The sequence below is a fragment of the Girardinichthys multiradiatus genome, chromosome 8, assembly GCF_021462225.1.
Source record: "Girardinichthys multiradiatus isolate DD_20200921_A chromosome 8, DD_fGirMul_XY1, whole genome shotgun sequence".
Classification (NCBI taxonomy): Eukaryota; Metazoa; Chordata; class Actinopteri; order Cyprinodontiformes; family Goodeidae; genus Girardinichthys; species Girardinichthys multiradiatus.
Window position 1 is genome coordinate 11,880,079 of NC_061801.1, and position 19,771 is coordinate 11,899,849.

Sequence of the window (19,771 nt, forward strand, 5' to 3'; positions counted from 1 at the left end):
TTATTTGTTCAAATAATTTGAAAACTAAAATTAGGATTATTGACAATTTTTCTCTTCAGCATCCTTAGCATTAGTCTTTATATAGGAGCCGGGCTTAAGTTACATGTTAATGAAAACAGAGTAGTGGCAATGAATCCTTTAAAAATGAAGAAATTAGGGTTTACGTTGAATATTTTTGTGAATGTCTTAACAGTTTTCATAGTAAAATATTGGTGAAGGAATCAAAGTGTACACAGAATTTATTAACTCAAAACACATTTACAAGATTATTGTCAAAGGAAACAATTCATATTATTCACAATTCATTTTAAAATACAGAATCATCCCCTTAAGATGCAAAACAGTGAAATATTAGTGCAGATCTCCACAGTTGGTCCTTTCATATCTTAAATGCAAAAAACATCTGGTAAAACTTCTAGCACTCGTTGCTCATGAACGGGCAGACCACACACACTTGGGCAATGTCGTCATATTCGTACGTCCTCTTTAGAAACGTGTCAGTGAGTCTCAGTCCAGAAATGCTCTGAAGCAAATAACAGAAAACATGAGATAACCTATAAAACAGGAATAAAATGTTTCTTCAGAAGGTCTGGATCATACCTGCAGACCCTGCTCAGAGGAGAAGACTGTGAGCGGCAGCAAGAGGGAGGCACCAGGAGTGAGCTTTCCCAGCTGCCGTCCTGATATTCCACACCAGTGGATTGACCTCATGTTGCACATCTCCATCACCAGGTCCATGGTTCTTTCACTACAACATAAGGGTTACAAGAGAGGATGTCAGTTAACACCATTGGGTCACAAAGGGTTAAGAAAAAGTATTTGCCCCCTCACCGAAATTGTTAGTTTTTGCTTTTTTTGGGTCAAACTTAAATGTTTCAGATTAACAAATTTTAAACATCTGACAAAGAGAACTTGAGTAAATACAAAAATAGGTTTTTGAATGATTTCATTCACTGAGAGAAAAAAGCTATCCAAAACAACATGGCTCGATGTAAAAAAGTAGAAAAATCTATGACTAACATTATTTTATTTATTTATTGTTTTGGAAAGTAAGAGTTCATAATCAAGATATCACCTAAATAAAACCCATCTGATGGTAGGCTAAAAGATCTACCAACGAGAGAGCTCCAAGATGAAAACATTTTGATGATACAAGACTTTTGGGAAAATATTCTGCTCACAGATGTATATGAATATTTTTTTAGAAAGTGTGCATCCCATTACATCGAGCATAAAATGAACCCACTATTTCAGAAACAGACCATCATACTGACAGTCAAACATGGTGGTGGTGTAATGTATTCTGCTCACTAGTAGAAAGTCCTATAGGAGAATCCGGTTGGACCTTGAGCTTAAGTGTCTGGGTTACTGCAAGTTATCACAAACGCAGTTGTTGCTGCCAAGGCTGGCACAACCAGTTATTGGGTTAAGGGGTTTGGATAACTTTTTGTCAATAAATGAAATAACCATTTTAAAGTGGAATTATGCATTTATTCAAGTTAACTTTAAGAGAAAAAAAACTAAACCAGACAAATTTCAGTAGGGGACAAATACTTTTTCATTACACTGTACCTCTTTTGATAAGTTATTATGAGGGTTATAGAAGAGCTTTTAAGGGGATTTTGGCACCTGCAGTTTGTGATTTTACAGACGATGTCAAAAGGTTCTTCAAGGTTTACAGTGTCAGGGATAACTTCCAAAGACAGCCTAATGTCTCCATATCCCGGAGCCTGGAGGATACACAAGTGAACACAGTGCAGTAATCTATATCTGATGAAGCAGGAACCTATAAAGGGGATACTCTGATACCATTCTCTGGAGCTGACTGGTCTGCAGCCTCCCCCTCTCCCCGAGGTTAGTCTTCCACACAATGTCAAGCTTCCCTATCACAGTCACTCCCTTGATGACGCCGGCCTTCTCTGCGTACTCCGTCTTTGGCTTCAGGCAGTACAAGTACTGCCGCGTGTCCATGGGCTGCAGGTAGGACATTTTCCCAAACGTGGACTCTCTGCCGGGTGATAAATTACTGATGAGCATTAAGGGTACTTCCACATTTTTTTGTACTCAGGAGAAAGGAGCAGGCACTTTTACCCTTGATCTCTGGATGTGACTGAGTTGAGCTCTGTAACGTTGTACATCATGGAAGGTTCAAGAGATACTTTCTCCATGAACATTGGAGAGGTGGTGATGTTCTGGATCTGAGCTTCCAGAAACACTTCATCTGTCTACAACGGAGAAGGCTTGGGGGTTTACACTAATATTTCTCCATAACCATAATTGCAAATGACACATTTTTCTAGGTAAACTGAGCAATATATGAGCTATTTAAAGTTAGCTTTTGAAATATCTTACTGTCTCAAAGGATAAGTTCACATTTTTGAAAACCATTTTAAAAGAAGGCTCACCTATATTTCAGTAACTACATAAAGGATTTTAGGCCAAATTCCCATTACTGGTTTTTGTAAAGCTTTGACCTGCACATATCAATTTTAGCTGACTTTGACTGTTCTTTAGAAATTTTGATATAGATATAAGCACAACAATAAACATTTATGTGGGTGTTCATTACTTATTTATATTAGAAAGAAAAAACCATGACATGACACGTGTGAAAAATAAGACACTAAGAAAACCAGTTTTATTGATATTTAAAATTCTTATTAAAAAGAAAAACTTATTACAGAGCTGCCATTTTAAAGTCTTTAGCATCTTATGTTAGCAATCAGCCTAGCTAGCATTACTAAAACCACAGTCTCCATGTCTAATCTCTGAGGAATGCTCCAATATTTCAAAGCTCAAACGGAAAATACCAAATACAGCTGATTTGCTGTTCTCTGTTTGGCCTTCCTGTTACCCGCTGAAAGTCTCTCTCACAACCTGAGGGAACCGAAGACATTTTGACATGTTGTAGCACAGTTTCATTTTAAAAACAGGTCCTTCTCAAAATATTAGCATATTGTGATAAAGTTCATTATTTTCCATAATGTAATGATGAAAATTTAACATTCAAATATTTCAGTTAGTGTGCAATGAATCTAAAATATATGAATGTTAAATTTTCATCATTACATTATGGAAAATAATGAACTTTATCACAATATGCTAATATTTTGAGAAGGACCTGTATGTTCAAATAATATCTCTTTGGTTCCTCTGAATTCAATTTTGAACATCTCACTGATATTAAAAACAACTAACTTTGGGTCTTTTTCACTCCGTTGCAGAGTCAACACCGGCTGGTCAACAGGGCCGATCAAGCTGAAAATTTGTCAATTCCAGCCAAGAGCAGCTTTCTCTGTGAATCTCTAGTTATATGCTACAATTATTTTCCTCTAGTCATTATTGGTCAGGATGAGTGTTCAAGATGTTACTGAATGAGGTAAAGGACAAAACCCTCTGTCATAAGACAAGGCAAGTTTTTTAAATTTTATTTATTATTATTGTTAAAAATTTTATTCCTATAAAAACTATGTAAATTTGTAAAATACTAGGTATTCTTGACTACAGCTGACTGTTATATAATTGGCACACAAGTTTCATTGTTTTGTTTCCAACCACTTTGAGTAGAACATAATCAGCGTTTTGCCATAATGAAAGATTACAGTACAAGGCGCTTTAGAGATAAAAACAGAGAAAAAATGTGAACCTATCTTTTGAGCTGTTCTTCAGGTGATGTGAGAATCATTCAGTAATTATTTGTTTACCTGACCCAGTAAACAAACAGAACCATTTGCAAGAATTATATTCTATCGGGTTTGCTCAGTGTACCTTTTTACCAACATGTTAGTACAAGTGCTGAGCTGCATGAATAGGAGAGGCTGCACAGAGATGGTGATCTGTTTGTTTCAACTTAACAAAGTTACAGTCTCACAAGCATCAAATATTTGTTCATTTTATGTATTGCAGTGCAACATTTTTCAATTTCTTTCCTTATTTAATACAGTTTATATTGTGCAAGTAAGACAAAATATACTGCAGCAATAGGCTGGTATGCAGGAAGATTATGACTCTGTTCAGAGCATTTTTGCCCCACTGAATGTGTCAGGAAATCTGATAACCAAAGCTAAATTAACCAAATCTGGACTGAGTTATTTTACAATACATTCAAATTCAGGAAAACTGTTTGTTTATACCTTACTTTGCCTATAGATGTCGCTGTTCTACATATTTTTATTTTAACCCATCTTTTTTAATATATGTGGTTACATGCTCTTCAAGTGAAAATATAACTAAATACATGTATATGAGAAAAATGTATAAAATGATTTCATTGAGCCCTAAGAGAACCCTAGAGACACTAATCCAACAGTTTGACAAAATGTCCCATAGAAAGGGTTCAGCTGACGACCTGCTTGGTTTAATGCCTGAAATATTTCAGTGTGAAACAACCAACACTGCTATAAGGAAGAAATGGCAAAGGGGAAAATGACTAGCATTTATGTTGTAGTAGCCTGCATGAGGGGCAAACATGCCTAAATAGAAAATCCAGTTTTCTTTAGGTAACTTCTTCAGATTAAATTTTTTTTTAAACTCACCGATACTGATAACAGAGGTGACTAAAGTATAAGTCTCCTTCCAGTAACAACATCCTCACCAAAGAGCGCTATGGTTGTCATGATCACCAGTTCATCTCTAGTTTTAACTCTTATTCTTTTGAAGAAAAAGCATTAAAAGTGAAGGGAAAAAGTCCATTAAACTAAAAGAAAAGTAAGTATTTCACACATTCGTTTTCTCAACATGCTGCATGTAAAGGATTGTTATTTTCTTTTTGAAGACAGTAAAGTTGATGCTTTGGGAAGACCAGAACATTTCCAGCTGTCACTTTGTCTGTGCAACCTCTAGCAAACACAGTGAAATTCAATTAGGATAAAGCAGAGATTAGTTCATGCCTGCAACTCAGAACCGAGGATCTGAACATGAACAACTCAGAATTAATTTATTATTAAATCACAGAGCTTATCATGTCTGCTGCATGCAAAGCCATTCTGAAGAAGCCTCACAGTTTACTGGAAAGAATCAAAATCTTACATTATTCATACCTGAACTGTAACAATATTTTGATATTTCCCATGTAGACCAATCAAAATAATGCCTTATGTATTCTTAGTGATGTGAACTGTAATTAATGCTGTTCCCACCCACCACAATTTAAAACCACGATCTTCAATATTTACACCAAGCCCTGTGCAGAGTAAGTGCAAGAAAGCATGAGCGTCCAATGAAAGGGCAACAGAACACCAATGGAAGTTGACTTTAGTTTTCTTTAACAATATATAAGGTGGAATAAGCTTTCATCTTCAAACATTTGCTCCCATTCTGTAATTTTGCACCTTTCTGTAGGCTCGGAAAGACAACAGTCTTGCAGCACCAGTAAGGATTGAGAGAAGCTAGTGTTCAGCCATGAGAACAGAAGAAAGAATTACCACAGAACTGAGGTCACTCTAATGGAGAAAATAAAAATACAAGACATAATGAATGAGGTTACATGCAAAAGTTGGTGACAATGAACATATGCAGTTGAAAAAAAAAAAAAAACTACTACATGAAAATGAGAAAAAGAAAATAAAAACTGAAACTAAAACAACATTGCCTCTACTTAAAAAGACCCTTCATCTCCAGATCTGAGCTCCAAACAAGAGGATAAGCCTCCAAAAGAACAAATCGTGACCTGTTTGACATCTCTGGGGATCCAAGGGTTTTCAAGTAGATCTAATCCAAAGCCAATTGCTTCTAGTAGAAGCTGGAAACATGTTCTGCACAATGGCATGAAATATGATAGAAAGCATGGGAAGTAATAGTGATGGTAAGTGCCACTTACCTCTGCATTGTAGAATTTTGTCTTCACATCCAGCGGCTTCAAAACCTGATTGAAAATAGATTGAAAACTAAACGCTGACGTTTTATCACACTGCGATTCCATTTGGGTGAATAAGAAATGACTGTTTACTAAGAAAAACAATAAAAACAAGCCTGAATCATTGTTAGAGTTAAAATGACATTACAATGTAGAAAGCAAGGCTTTGGTTCATTCCCAAAGTGAGGGCAGATGACTGTAAGCGGGGAAGGGTAATTGCATTTGCACTGCTGTAGGTATGTGGCATTTCTCGAGTCTCCTCCAAGACTCCCCATGATCTCAGCACTACCATCTAATAAGAACGTTCAAATATATCTCACCTGGAATTTGAAGAACTTCCGAAAATAAAGTTTCTCCCCAAACTGAGAGGTGTAGCTGACCGCACACACTAGGCTGCAAGTAGAGAGCAAGTTACAAAATCAGCAATGTTTGCCCAAACTGTAGAAGTATTTATAGCAAACATTTTTTTCAGTTTCTGTCACATTACAACCACAAACTCTCAAGTATTCTAGTTTAATCTTATGAGAGAACCCAACACAAAGTAGTGAGTAATTGTGAAGTAGAAGGAAAACAGCTGCCAGCCCTAACAGCTGAGCATATATTTGCCCATTCTTCTATGCAAAGTAGCTAAAGCTCTGTGAGATAAGACGAATAGCTCAGGAGAACATCAGTTTTCAAGGCCAGCCACTGGTGTGGCTGTATGTTTAGGGCAGTTGTCCTGCTGGAAAGTGAACCTCAACCCCATTCTCAAGTCTTTTGCCGCCTCTAACAGGTTTTTGTACAGGTTTGTGGTTTTATTTAACTCCATCTATCTTTTCATCGACTCTTGACCAGCTTTGCAGACCCTGGTGAAAACAAGCATCCCCACAGCATGATGCACCCACCACCATCCCCAGGTTTTGCAGTGGTGATGGTGTGATCAGGGTCATATGCAGTGTTACTTTTCCTTCACACATGCCGTTGTCCATTTATGCCTAAATGTTGATCTGAGGCCTTCACAGAAGAGATGTATTTATACCAAGCTTAAATAACACAGGTAGAAGAAGTGTATAGGCATGTGGATAACACACAAGTCTATTTATCAATTGGGTGACTTCTGAAGGCAATTTGTTGAACCGGATTTTATAAAGGGGGATTAGAGAAAATAGGGCTGAACACATTTGTGCGCCACATTTTTTTTCTTTGTGAAGTTTGAAAACAAAATAAAGTGTGGTTTTTACTTTGTATTTAATTGAGATGTATGTTATAGACTAAAACAAAGAGGTATGTGGTTGTAACTTAATAAACTGTAAAACATTCAAAGGTATGAACACTTCTGAAGGCACTGTATCCTCTCATTAGATTTAGACAGGAGAACATTTCAGAGTTTAATAGAACAAACAGGAAATTCAGACTCACATATGTGTTCCGATTTCTTTGACTTCATGGTGAATAACATCATCAATGCAGCTCTCGGGTTTGAGCTCTGCTACTGCAGTGTTGGACGCAGACAGATTGAGCCTCTGTGAGCTCGTCTGCAGATCAGCCTGTTGTGAATCATGCCACACGTCACAATGACATGCAAACTGCAATCAAAGGTTTCAGGTCCCTGTCCAACTGCTACAGTACCTTCACAAGAATGTCTTTTACCACTTGGTTGCTGTCATTATGTACGCTAATGTAACTGGAGAACGTCTCACCAAGGAAAATATTCCTAAGCAGTGCAAAGAGGGGATTGTGTAACACAAAACTGCTTCATTTGTTTTAAAATAAGCACCATAAGAAAACTGGACATTTCCTACCCAAAGTTCTGTGGTAAGGTAAGCATCTCTCCCAGCATTAACGTCTCTGCTCCTTTGATGGTGGAGGGGTCCTCTCTCATCAGTTGAGCAAACAAATCTCCTGCGAAGACACAACCGAGTTTAAAAGGATATGACTCAGAGGTTCCACTGAGCGTTACATGAAAGCTGGAGAACTAAACAAAAAAGTAAGCTAACAGAAATAGGACAGTGAAGGAGTACAATGATGAGTGTGGTATGTTGGCACTGACTATAAGCTATTCTTTCATTTCTGCACCTTAGCGTATTTGCCTCGTTTTTTAAAGACAAAGTATAATGCAGCCTGATGTAAATAATGCTCCATCAACATCATAGCATAAAAAACATGATAACCAGATAAGCTAGGCTGCTTCAGATATTTTGGACATGTCAGAAGATTCTGGAGCATTATCTCTGCAGCTCTGAAATGCCAAGTTTACTGCAATAGGGTGCCACTGCTACAACATTTCAGCAACTGTTCCTCAAATATTGCAGCAATGACCCAATATCTCCTTCATCTAATGCAACACTGGTATGATGGTATGGCCTACTTTCTGGGTAATTTAGCGAATAATTACCTGACCACTTGGTGGCACTAATATAGCACTACAATTTCATTCCCAGATGGTCAAGTATCTTGTCTTAATGCGTAGGAACATTGATTTCCACACTCTTAATCCCAGTAAACATTCACTATTCAAAGCAGGAGTGTTTCAAATGCAACAAATAAACTTCAAAGTTGTAAGAAAACTTTGTGTCCCACAAAATCTCCTTAATTTCTTCATGCTTAGGCCAGCATGACATTACATGCATTTTTCAGTATGCCAACACAGAAGCATAGGACAACGTAAAGCAGCAGCTTCAGAAAAGAAGTTAATTTAAACTTCCTGTTTCCTTAATTCCTATCTTGTTTTACCACAAATGTGTTGGAGTAGATGGGTATATTGACTCTTATTTCATTGTTACATGTTGTGGCAATAATGCAAAAGATATAAACAAAAGATAAAAACTGTGCATCTTCCAAACCAAGTATGGTGGACTTAGAAAGGCTTTGTAAAATCAATTTAGGTGAATTTCTTTAGTTGTTTGTATTTATTATCAAGCGGTGAGAAAACTAACTACATCGAGTAACTGTTTCCATTACATTACACTTGTTTTATGTTACCAGCCATCACTATATTATCCACAACATAATCCTTACATTTGTCTATATCTACAAATCCAAATTCAGGCAAACGGTACTGCTTTGCACTGTTGATGTCAAATGCATCTAATCCCTTTTTAGCAAGCGAAAGATATACTTTCACTTCGATGGTACATGTATAAATAGCAATGCTACCCAGAAACGTCGGTAGAGATTTATGGTTTTTGTGGGGTTCAGTTACCAGTGCACTTCATCGAGCAGCACCTCACTAAAGGAAAAGAAGAAACTCTAAAAAGTCTAAAGTTTTGAGCAGGCAATGTGAAACTAGAGATGTGTTAGAGCTACAGCTGTGTCTAAATACCTTCTAACATAAGTTTTAGATTATTGTGACGGTTGCTGTTTTTGCTTTGACATTTTTTCCTCATATTCAAGTTTGGATGTACATATTAGTGTTTCAAATGATTTAAACAAGCCCAGAGAATGCCCGGGAATGATGGGACACTATTTTGGAGAGAACTCAGCTAAATGGCGATCGTCTGTAGAAGGATCAAAAAGTCACAGTACCATGTCCACATAAAATGTCCTCATCTTAAAAATGTGGCTTTCAGGATGAGGTATGCATTGAGCAAGTCGTTATTGAAAAAAGAAACTGAACAGTGGCTGATTTTAAAATGTTACATTTACTTTTCTGTGTGGGTACAATGCGATAAATCCCCCTTATACATAACAAATGAGGGGAATCTATGAATCCTTACTGAAAGGAGCAGATTCCCTAAAGAGGAACACTAAAACCATGAATTATATAATTATTTTTGTACCTGGAGTTGGTTAAAATTTGTCAATTGAGCCGTTCCAAGCCAATCAGGAAGGTTTTAGACCTTGGCAATTAATCAAATGGGTCTAACATATATTTTTTCAATTACAAAATATCAACAAAAATAAATAAATAAATCGAATTACGGTAATCAAAAAAAAAAAAAGATTATTAAATGTATTTTCACAATGAGTAACTATTTGATTAACTTTGATTAACCTGAACTGAATTTGGATCAAATTGGATTCTATTTTTTCCCGATACCAATTGGACCTTTTTATTTTGCCTCTCAAGTACTGTGAGATGACATCTGTTGTAAATTTGTGCTAAATGAATACATTAAAATAAACTGATACAATGTTAAATGATTATGATTTCAATATTTTTTTCATATTTTTGTGGCAGTAGTGAACTTTATTTTTGTTATTTTCTTTTCCAAAGTAGGCAGACAGGAAGAGGAGAAAACAGAGAACACATGCAGCATGGGTCTCCAGGGCTGCGACTCAAATCCGGGACGGCTGCGTCGAGGCTGGAGACCTCTGTATATGGGTTGCATGCTCTACCTCACACCACGCGCCGTGCCTCCATGATTTCAATAAACCAAAACAGATGTTAATTGTATTTCTTTTTATATTTAGCCTTTGGATGGTCTGCACCTTTTTGCGTTTGTTTGCCCTCTGTGTCCAGTTTTCCTTCCACTCATCTAAGACACATAGGTTATGCATAACGTGAACTTAAGAAACAAGTACACAGACTACTGGTGGTATTCTGGCTGCTTGCCCTCAGAAAACAGGAAACTAAATTCTACTCAGGTTCATTATTGTGGACTCACCTGGCAGATCTCGACCTTCACACGTCACTGGTAGGTTGGTGAACAGAGTTGGTTTTGTTAACCGCATCACTGTAAAGTAAAGTGGTTTAGGTTATTGTCAGGTCACACTCCGGGTAGCAGTTATTAGGATGTTTTCATTGCAGATTAAGGTGACGCTGTAATACAACACCCGCATGTACCTCTAATGTTTATGAACAGATCAGAGCTGCAACAAAAAGAGTCCTTTAACTCTCCAGTACCTCCTGAATGTTTATGTCAGTTGGTCCAACTTTAAAAATGACATGGACAAAAAACGATTCAAAAGGCAAAAAGAAAAAAGGACACAAAGAAAAACGACAGAAAAATGAGACTTGTTTTCTTGCATATAAATTAAAAACAATTTAACTAACAGGTACACTTCTGGAAAAAGCTAAATAAAAATAAATCCAAAATTTGATAAAAAGTTTAATCAAAACATGTTACTAGTATAAGTTAAAAGAAACAAAAATATAAACATGGGCTCAAACAGGTTTTGCTCCACTGTTTTCCAGATCAAACCTTAATCTGGGTACAGCTACACTTTTAAAGGCCTTAAAGCTTCCCTCAACATCTGAATACTATGGAACGCCAAAATGCTCAAAATTAAATAAATAAATGAAACATTATGAAATAAGTATCAACATCAATAAATAATAGATTAACATATAATGTGACAGTGAAATTGTGAAATATTTAAATACATATTAAATTCTCAGCTCATTATTATGAAATATATTTCATTTTCCATTGAAAATCAGCTTTATAATACACACTGCTCAATAAAATAAAGGCAACACTTAAACAACACAATAACTCCAAGTAAACCAAACGTCTGTGAAATCAAACTGTCCACTTAGGAAGCAACACTGATTGACAATTAATTTCACATGTTGTACAAATGGAAATCTTTTGCGATTAGCAAGACACACTCAATAAAGGAGTGGTTCTGCAGGTGGGGACCACAGACCACTTCTCAGTACCTATGCTTTCTGGCTGATATTTTGGTCACTTTTGAATGTTGGTGGTGCTTTCACACTCGTGGTAGCATGAGACGGACTCTACAACCCACACAAGTGGCTCAGGTAGTGCAGCTCATCCAGGATGGCACATCAATGTGAGCTGTGGCAAGAAGGTTTGCTGTGTCTGTCAGCGTAGTGTCCAGAGCCTGGAGGCGCTACCAGGAGACAGGCCAGTATGCCAGGATACGTGGAGGAGGCCGTAGGAGGACAACAACTTAACAGCAGGACCGCTACCTCCACCTTTGTGCAAGGAGGAAAAGGAGGAGCACTGCCAGAGCCCTGCAAAATGACCTCCAGCAGGCCACAAATCAGCATGTGTCTGCACAAACCGTTAGAAACCAACTCCATGAGGATGGTATGAGGGCCCAACGTCCACAAATGGGGGTTGTGCTCGCAGCCCAACACCGTGCAGGACACTTGGCATTTGCCAGAGAACACCAGGATTGGCAAATTCGCCACTGGCGCCCTGTGCTCTTCTCAGATGAAAGCAGGTTCACACTGAGCACATGTGACAGACGTGACAGAGTCTGGAGACACCGTGGAGAGCGATCTGCTGCCTGCAACGTCCTTCAGCATGACCGGTTTGGCAGTGGGTCAGTAATGGTATGGGGTGGCATTTCTTTGGAGGGCCGCATGGTCCTCCATGTGCTCGCCAGAGGTAGCCTGACTGCCATTAGGTACCGAGATGAGATCCTCAGACCCCTTGTGAGACCATATGCTGGTGCAGTTGGCCCTGGGTTCCTCCTAATGCAGGATAATGCTAGACCTCATGTGGCTGCAGTGTGTCAGCAGACATTGAAGCTATGGACTGGCCCGCCCGTTCCCCAGACCTGAATCCGATTGAGCACATCTGGACTAGAGGCTGACATTTTTTCGGGAGTCCCACGGGTCACGGGATTCCCACGGGAATCCCGCGGGACGGGAGACAGCACCAGTAAAGATCACGTGATTGGGACGGTACAGGATAAAAAATGAACTGGACCAGACGGGAGCGGGAGATAACCAATAGGAGGGAAAACAAACTAGGATCAATTGTCTTTGGAAATGTAAAACTGAGACTTTGTTATAAACTTTAAGAAAAAAAAACTTGGATCGACGCCGCCATTGTGTAGTTTTTTTTCCAAGAAGCCTATAGTATAATGCGAGTCAAACGAACTACACGACCCACAAGCCAACAGTGCTTCTGCTCGATGTTTTCCACCTGCATTCAGGATAGAGCAAACGCAGGTGGAGAACTGGACGTGGTAAAATTGGATTTGTAACGTAAAGTCAGAAATAAGGACTTATCTATTAAACTCATAGAGCTGACAGGAAAGTCACAAATATCACCGAACTTCAGGAGAGTTGAATGTAGCACTGTTAACATGCAGTCTGCTGCTTGTAAAACGTGTTTAGTCGTAATCAAGTTCACCAGTGATTAAGGGACACTTGTAAGGCAAATTCTGGATTAAATCAGTCCTGCATCTCTTCATTCATCAAACCAAAAGTACCATCATGTGTCAAGTCTCATCTGACCAACAAAATTGCTGCATGTGCACTAAAGATTTAAGAGGTAAGGTACGGAAGCCCGTGAGGGGACATGGGGAAATTTATTACTTTTGCATCCCCACGCAATACTTTTGCGTTCGGCATTTTGGAGCAACAGCACAGATGACAAACTGCTCATAAAACAAACAACACTGATATGTCATTGATATGGTTTATTTGTCATATGCAGGTAAACAATGCGATTAAATGCTTAGGATAAGAAGAACCGTTCAAATCACGATAAAAACAAAAACACTAATGGCGTACAAAAAAAAGTACACATCATGCAGCAGTAATAAGGAAACAAAGTGTCACATATGTGGTTTCGTGCAGTTTTATGGTCCAGAGTTCAGTAGTTTGTTTGACAGCTTGTGGATAAAAACTGTCTTTTAGTCTGATTGAAGATCATTTTATTTAATGCTGATTTCAAAATAAAACTCAATAAATCTCAAAACGGGTGTAGTGTTTGATTCATTTTTACAGTTATCTGGTTTGGAAACTATCCCACAAAGTATTGCGAAATAACGCAAAGACTATTGCGTGGGGACACAAAAGAGAAAAAATCCTTGTCCCCTCGCGGGCTCTGTAGAAAGGCTTCATCAAGGGAAGATATTAAATAAATATGTTGTGAAATAGAAAAAATTTTTATGTACCATTAAATGTACAATTTATTTAATACATCATTAAATATTAAGTGTACCACTAATTACGCCATGTCGTCTTTAAAATTATAAAATTATACTTAATTATTCAGTGGCACATTTAATTGCATAATAGTTCATTTCATGATATAATGGTACATTTATTGTTTCTAATGATGTATTAAATAAATAAATGGTACCTTTAATTTAATGGCACATTTCTTTCATGTTACATTTACTTCACTTATGGGACATTCACAACATTAATTTATTTAATGATGATTTTATTGTATTAATTTTGTCCAGTTTGACCCTCCATTCTTGATGCCTGTATAGGAGGTCATGTTAGAATTTAAATCAGGTGTTCTGGAGCAGACACACATCTAAAACTTGCAGGGAAGGGGTCCCTGAGGACCATTGAGGTACAGTTTCTAAATTGTGAAGGTAATGCCTTTCTGGCCTTTTGTTCACCAAGTACATTTCTCTTGCTAGGTACATTTTTCTTTCGTTTCAGCAACTTGAAACATAAAAGTGATGTCATTGTTCAAAGGAAACAATCACTTAATAAATAAGTAAAATACAACTATGTACATTTTGTTTATTCAGCGAAGATAGGCATGGTCTGTTTCCTTGTTTGATATTTTATTATTTCTTCATTATTATTCTTTTTACTTTAACTGGCTTTTACTACAGCTAAAAACAGGGACCTAACTGGTCTTTCAAAGAAAGAAATTGCCAAAAGACTAAATGAAGAAAACAAAAATGGGAGAGTCACAGGAGTGGGAGTCGTTCTAAATGGGAGCGGGACGGGAGTGGGAGTCAATTTACCAGGAGTGGGACGGGACAGGATTTTTTTCGTTATGCTGGCCTGGGATTGGGATGGGACAAGACATTTTTCTGTGGGAGCGGGATGGGACAGGAGAGAAAATCCACTCCCGTGTCACCCTCTAATCTGGACATCATGTCTCGCTCCATCCACCAACGTCACGTTGCACCACAGACTGTCCAGGAGTTGGCGGATGCTTTAGTCCAGGTCTGGGAGGAGATCCCCCAGGAGACCATCCGCTGTCTCATCAGGAGCATGCCCAGGCGTTGTAGGGAGGTCATACAGGCACGTGGAGGCCACACACTTACTGAGCCTCATTTTGACTTGTTTTAAGGACATTACATCAAAGTTGGATCCACTTTAATTTTGCGTGTGACTCCAATTGGTTAATACATTTGATTTCCATTGATGATTTTTGTGTGATTTTGTTGTCAGCACATTCAACTTTGTACAGAACAAAGTATTCAATGAGAATATTTCATTCATTCAGATCTAGGAATGCTCACTGGAAGAAGCATTGGATATTTTCAATGCTGGGCGGGAGTCAGACGATTTCGCCTCTGAAACAGTGACCAATGGCACCTGAGCTCCCCTCCTCCGAACAGAGGACACGGAGACAGGTGCATCGGCAGCCCTATTTGAATTGAACCTTCAGCCCTAACTCGATACTTAGTGTGGGATTGCTTCTGTCTTGGTAAAGGAGCAGCCAATCAAAAAAGTGGTTCCGCCCTGTTACCACTGATTGACAGGCCAAGTCATTCAGTTGAAAACACAGACGTTTACTAGGAGTTATATTATGTTGTTTAAGTGTTCCTTTATTTTTGAGCAGTGTATTATAAAGCTGATTTTAAATGGAAAATGAAACATATTTCATAATGAGCTGAGAATTTAATATGTATTTAAATATTTCACAATTTCACTGTCTCATTATGTGTTTATCTATTATTTATTGATGTAGATACTTATTTCATAATGTCTGATTTATTTATTTAATTTTGAGCACTTTGGCATTCCATAAATACCAAAGCTTGCTCTGTTATGCAGAAAATATATATATAAACAACTACACAGGGGCTTATGACATTATGTGCAAAAACCTCTATACAAAGTCGACTGATTACGTATAATAGGCCCATATTAACTGCACATTAGATGGCGGTAATACGGTGGGTTTAAATGACATGCAAGATCTAAAAAGATAAAGTTTGCTGTAAAAATGAGTGTAAATTTGTCATAGTAGGCATACGGACTCTGTCTACGTGAGATAGACAGAGCTTTGTTCTGTTAGTTGCACAGATTCAAAGCAAATCAATAGCAGTGAGTTGCAAAAAGCATAATCATCAAACTGATGCACGAGTGAAGAAAATGTTGGTTTTTAGTAATGCTTAAGTTTTATCTAGTTTGAGCTAGGTAAATCATTCTTCAATAATCGGTTTCTATTTTTCTTTGTCAATAAATGAAAAAAAAAAAAAAAAAAAAAAGTGCGGAAAAACATCTCAGTTAAACCTAGACCCCCAACCAGTGAAAAAGGTTAGTGTATTATATGAAATACGTCACCTGGCTAAATAAATAAATGTTCCATCCTCTGTATTCTTTCAAGTCCTGTGACCACAAATATTTAGTTTACCAAAAACAACAGGGAAAAGCTGTAGTCACCATATTTTGGGCATAATAAAAACATATTAGCAAACTGAGGCAATCACAAACAAAGTATGTAAATATTACAAATGATTTTGCACGACATAGCGATAAATGCACTTTCCTACACGGACACATAAAAAGACGCAGTCTGTGTCTCACTTTGACTTAAATTGTCCAATAAGGAACTTTAATGCGTTAAAATATGAAGCTAACTTGGTTCACAGCCACAGCTATGAAGACGACACTTGAAACAACTCATAAGTCCGACAAAACCTCCATGACGGCTGAAGTTATCAGTTTATGCACAGCTACAGCAAACCTTCACTTTATAGCTAACAAAAACGATTTAAAGGTGTCTGCGGCGCTTTTAGCATCTAAGAGCAGAAACAGACTAATGAAATGTTTTATTTATTTATTTTTTTGCATCTGAACAAATTCTGTAACGATAACATATGTGCTGTAGAACTGTAATTACCTTTTAAAGCGAGTAAATGTTCTTGTTTCGCCTGATTTACATCCATTTTGCAGAGAAATTAGTTTGATCTAATTAGCCGCTAGGCTAACAAGTTATCTGTTAGCTGCCGAACTTTGACCTAACAGGAAGTGAATGTCTTCTTCGTTGGTTCCCGTCTCAAGATGGAGTATTGCCTCTTACAGTTCAGGATGGGAACTACAAATACACACGAACTATTGTATTTCCCCCCTTTAATTTTGTCTTTTCTTAAAACCATTGCAGTACGACTACTGAACTTGTAACGAGTATATTATTAAACTTCTTCAGTAGGCAATGTTGTTTACATTTCTGTGGTGTTCTTTGCACAGATCTTTCTACATACTTGTACATAGCCAGTTTTGGAAAAATGTACACACACAAAAAAAAAAAATGATAGCAAGGTATGCTTTATTTCACTGCACTTGTATATACTTTTCTGTACATTTTCTATTATTTCACATCTTTATGTGTTTCTGTTTCTGGACAAATAAAGAATTATTATTTTGTATTCTACACTGTTCTATTCTAGTTGTTCTATATAATGTCATTGATTGTTGCAATGATTAGCTTTGGGTTTTTAAATGCATCTCTATTTCATCTTTGCCTATACATATTTAAATCCCAGAACTGAAAATTAAAAAATAATAATAATAATAATAACAATGATGATGATAACGATAAACGGTTGTTTCCAGCTCCTACCTGTGTTTGTTTTGTTCTCTTCTCTGGTTTACCTTTTGAATCTCTGCTTATTTGACTCCCTGGCTCTGTAGAGTCATTTATTTATTGTGTATACAATTATTCTTCATGACTTACCTCCCTGTGTCTGCATAAAAGTGACTTGTTTTTTGGTCATTTTCGTAGAAAATGTTATGCCACATTTTCCAGATGTTAAAACAAGTGTACCACTTTGTTTAAAGTTAAGTCCTGCATATTTTTAGCACATGGGTAAAGACTGATCCACAAAATAAGGTAATGCATGTTTTACAACAGTTCCTTTCACAACACCCATTCAAGTGATAACTTCAATTATTACAATGACATCTAATATGGCATATACTGTCAGTAGGCTTCTACTTATTCTCAGTGTAGTGACAGTCTTAAGGCCTGCGGTATAGCAGATGATCAAGGAGGACCAGTCATCAGTCGACTGGACCAAATAAATAACTTATGTCTTTTTACTTTGTAATGATGAAGCAGAGACATAAATGGTAAGAAGGGATTTTATTGGAAGTGTCACAAGAGATATGTAAGTAGCAAGATCATTTAGGTTTTTGTGTGACAATGATATAAGTATTTTATGTTTTTTTAACATGTGTGTAGATAACAGTGAATGGATCAGACGTCATAGAGCAAAACAGTGACTGGGGCACTTAGTGACATGTTGTGTATGATCTGCTTGGAGCAGATGTTTTCATCCTCTTCGTCCTCCACAAAGACAGACAGAAAGCGCTCAGGCTCCCATGGCACTTCTTGAGTCTGCGAGGCCAGCACACGCACGCAGCTGATGTCCTTCCTGAAGCTGAACTTTATGGCCCCTGGAAGCTCAGACGGGCTCTTCTCATCATCACCCTGATCACTCTGAGAAGTGATGAAGGCATCAATCTCCTGAGCCTTTTCCATGATGAAAACACGCACGTTCCTTTTGCTGTAGTTGCTCATTTGGCAAGCAGTGCTGGTGTTTCCCATGTTGTTAGGTGCGATTTAACAGGAAGTACTGATCAGAACTGGAGGTTTACTGGAGGCTGTAATTTTGAAAGAAGTAAATTATGAAATATTTAAAATAGTTGTCATAGTTTTTTGATCCTGTCCATTTTTTAAAATTAATTCTGTGTACTGACATAATTCTTTTAATATTAAGTAATGTATGGCTCAGGGCAAAGGTTCAAGACTGGTTCTTTTGTAGTCTAGCTGATGACTAGAGTACCACACAAAAGTATTGAAAGAAATAAAATCATTTGAAACAGCAGGTACAGAAAAAATTCAGAAGAAACAAAATGTAATTTTTAGACCAAAACGAGAATTGCCATATGTGCTGATAAACACAGCACATCACCCTAAAAACACAACACCCTCTTCATGGTGGAACATGGTAGTGGAAGCATCATGCTAAACAAATACTTTTGTGGCAGTGGCATCAAAGCTGATCATGGGAAGACGAATGGGGCTAAATAAATGGGAATCCTGGAAAACCCCTGCTGGAGACATTTCAGCAGGATAATGATTCTAAACATGGCAACACAAAGGTGGTTTACCTGAAAACATCTTAAAATGTTTTCATTTGTAAAAATGAAAAACAAAAAACAAACAAACAACAAAATAATCCTTCCACATCACAATTATCAGCAGCTTTGTGTTGGTCTCTCACATGAACTCCAAATGAAAGACATTTAAGTTTTGGGATCTAACATGAGAAATTGTGAAAACATTCAAAAGACAAATATTTTTTCAAAGCACTGTTGTCACATTTGCTGCACAAAGACATATTTAAAGCACAATTGTTAAGCCTGAGCAGTGCAATATTTAATGTTAACTGTCAGAGCATTGAGTCATCAGCTATCACAGTATTCAAGCAAAAGAATAAAAGTTGAACAGAGATTATTGATGCTATAGTTTATAATGGTTGTATATTTGCATGTTTTATGAAAGCTTCTAAAAAAACTTATTAGTTGACTAAATGAATGTTTGAAGCTAAAATCTCTTACCTGCTGACTCCGTGAAGGCAATGGAAAGTAATGCGCAGCATTTGTCTTCCTTGACTGAGCCACTGGAGCTGTATGGACACAATCTGATAATATGCAAAAAGCTGCTGGTATCACTGGGTCACATAATATATCTGTTTCAGAAGGTCATGTGCCAAATGTTTAACACATTAAGTTGTTTTTAAAATGTGGCTCTTTTGGGATGCATGAAATACCCCACTTAACCAATACATTTTTATTAAAGGTGAAGAAAGGATTACCTCACTTAGTTCAATGTGGTGTTAGACTTTCTTTTGGTCTGAACTTTTTATTTGCATATCATCTAGTTTTAACAGTCATGAGAATGTTCGGAGCAAAGAGTGTTCATCTGCGATCTTGGAAGAATACACCCTGTTGTTCTCCAAAGTCATCACACAAACTTAACATGGAGCAATACATTGTTGTGGGTCCTCTGAACTGTTACA

The 19,771-nt window shown here is 37.4% G+C and overlaps 1 protein-coding gene across 3 annotated transcripts; it reads right to left on the reverse strand.

Annotated features, from left to right (window-relative positions):
• Positions 1 to 221: 221 nt before the first annotated feature.
• Positions 222 to 16,744, reverse strand: trappc13 (trafficking protein particle complex subunit 13). Of its 3 annotated transcripts, XM_047373576.1 has the most exons (14): positions 16,588 to 16,694; positions 16,029 to 16,073; positions 10,441 to 10,509; positions 7,636 to 7,735; positions 7,463 to 7,547; positions 7,253 to 7,380; positions 6,175 to 6,247; positions 5,819 to 5,863; positions 5,424 to 5,441; positions 2,092 to 2,225; positions 1,810 to 2,008; positions 1,630 to 1,730; positions 601 to 748; positions 222 to 523 (listed from the first exon to the last, which is right to left on the reverse strand). In XM_047373576.1, the coding sequence occupies exons 3-14, from the start codon at positions 10,505 to 10,507 to the stop codon at positions 416 to 418; spliced, it is 1,206 nt and encodes a 401-aa protein (XP_047229532.1). In that variant the 5' UTR covers positions 10,508 to 10,509; positions 16,029 to 16,073; positions 16,588 to 16,694; the 3' UTR covers positions 222 to 415. The 3 variants fall into 3 exon arrangements, with proteins under 3 accessions (XP_047229532.1, XP_047229529.1, XP_047229531.1); XM_047373573.1 differs by lacking the exon at positions 16,029 to 16,073 and having other exon boundaries at positions 16,588 to 16,744; XM_047373575.1 differs by lacking the exons at positions 5,424 to 5,441; positions 16,029 to 16,073 and having other exon boundaries at positions 16,588 to 16,744.
• Positions 16,745 to 19,771: the final 3,027 nt, after the last annotated feature.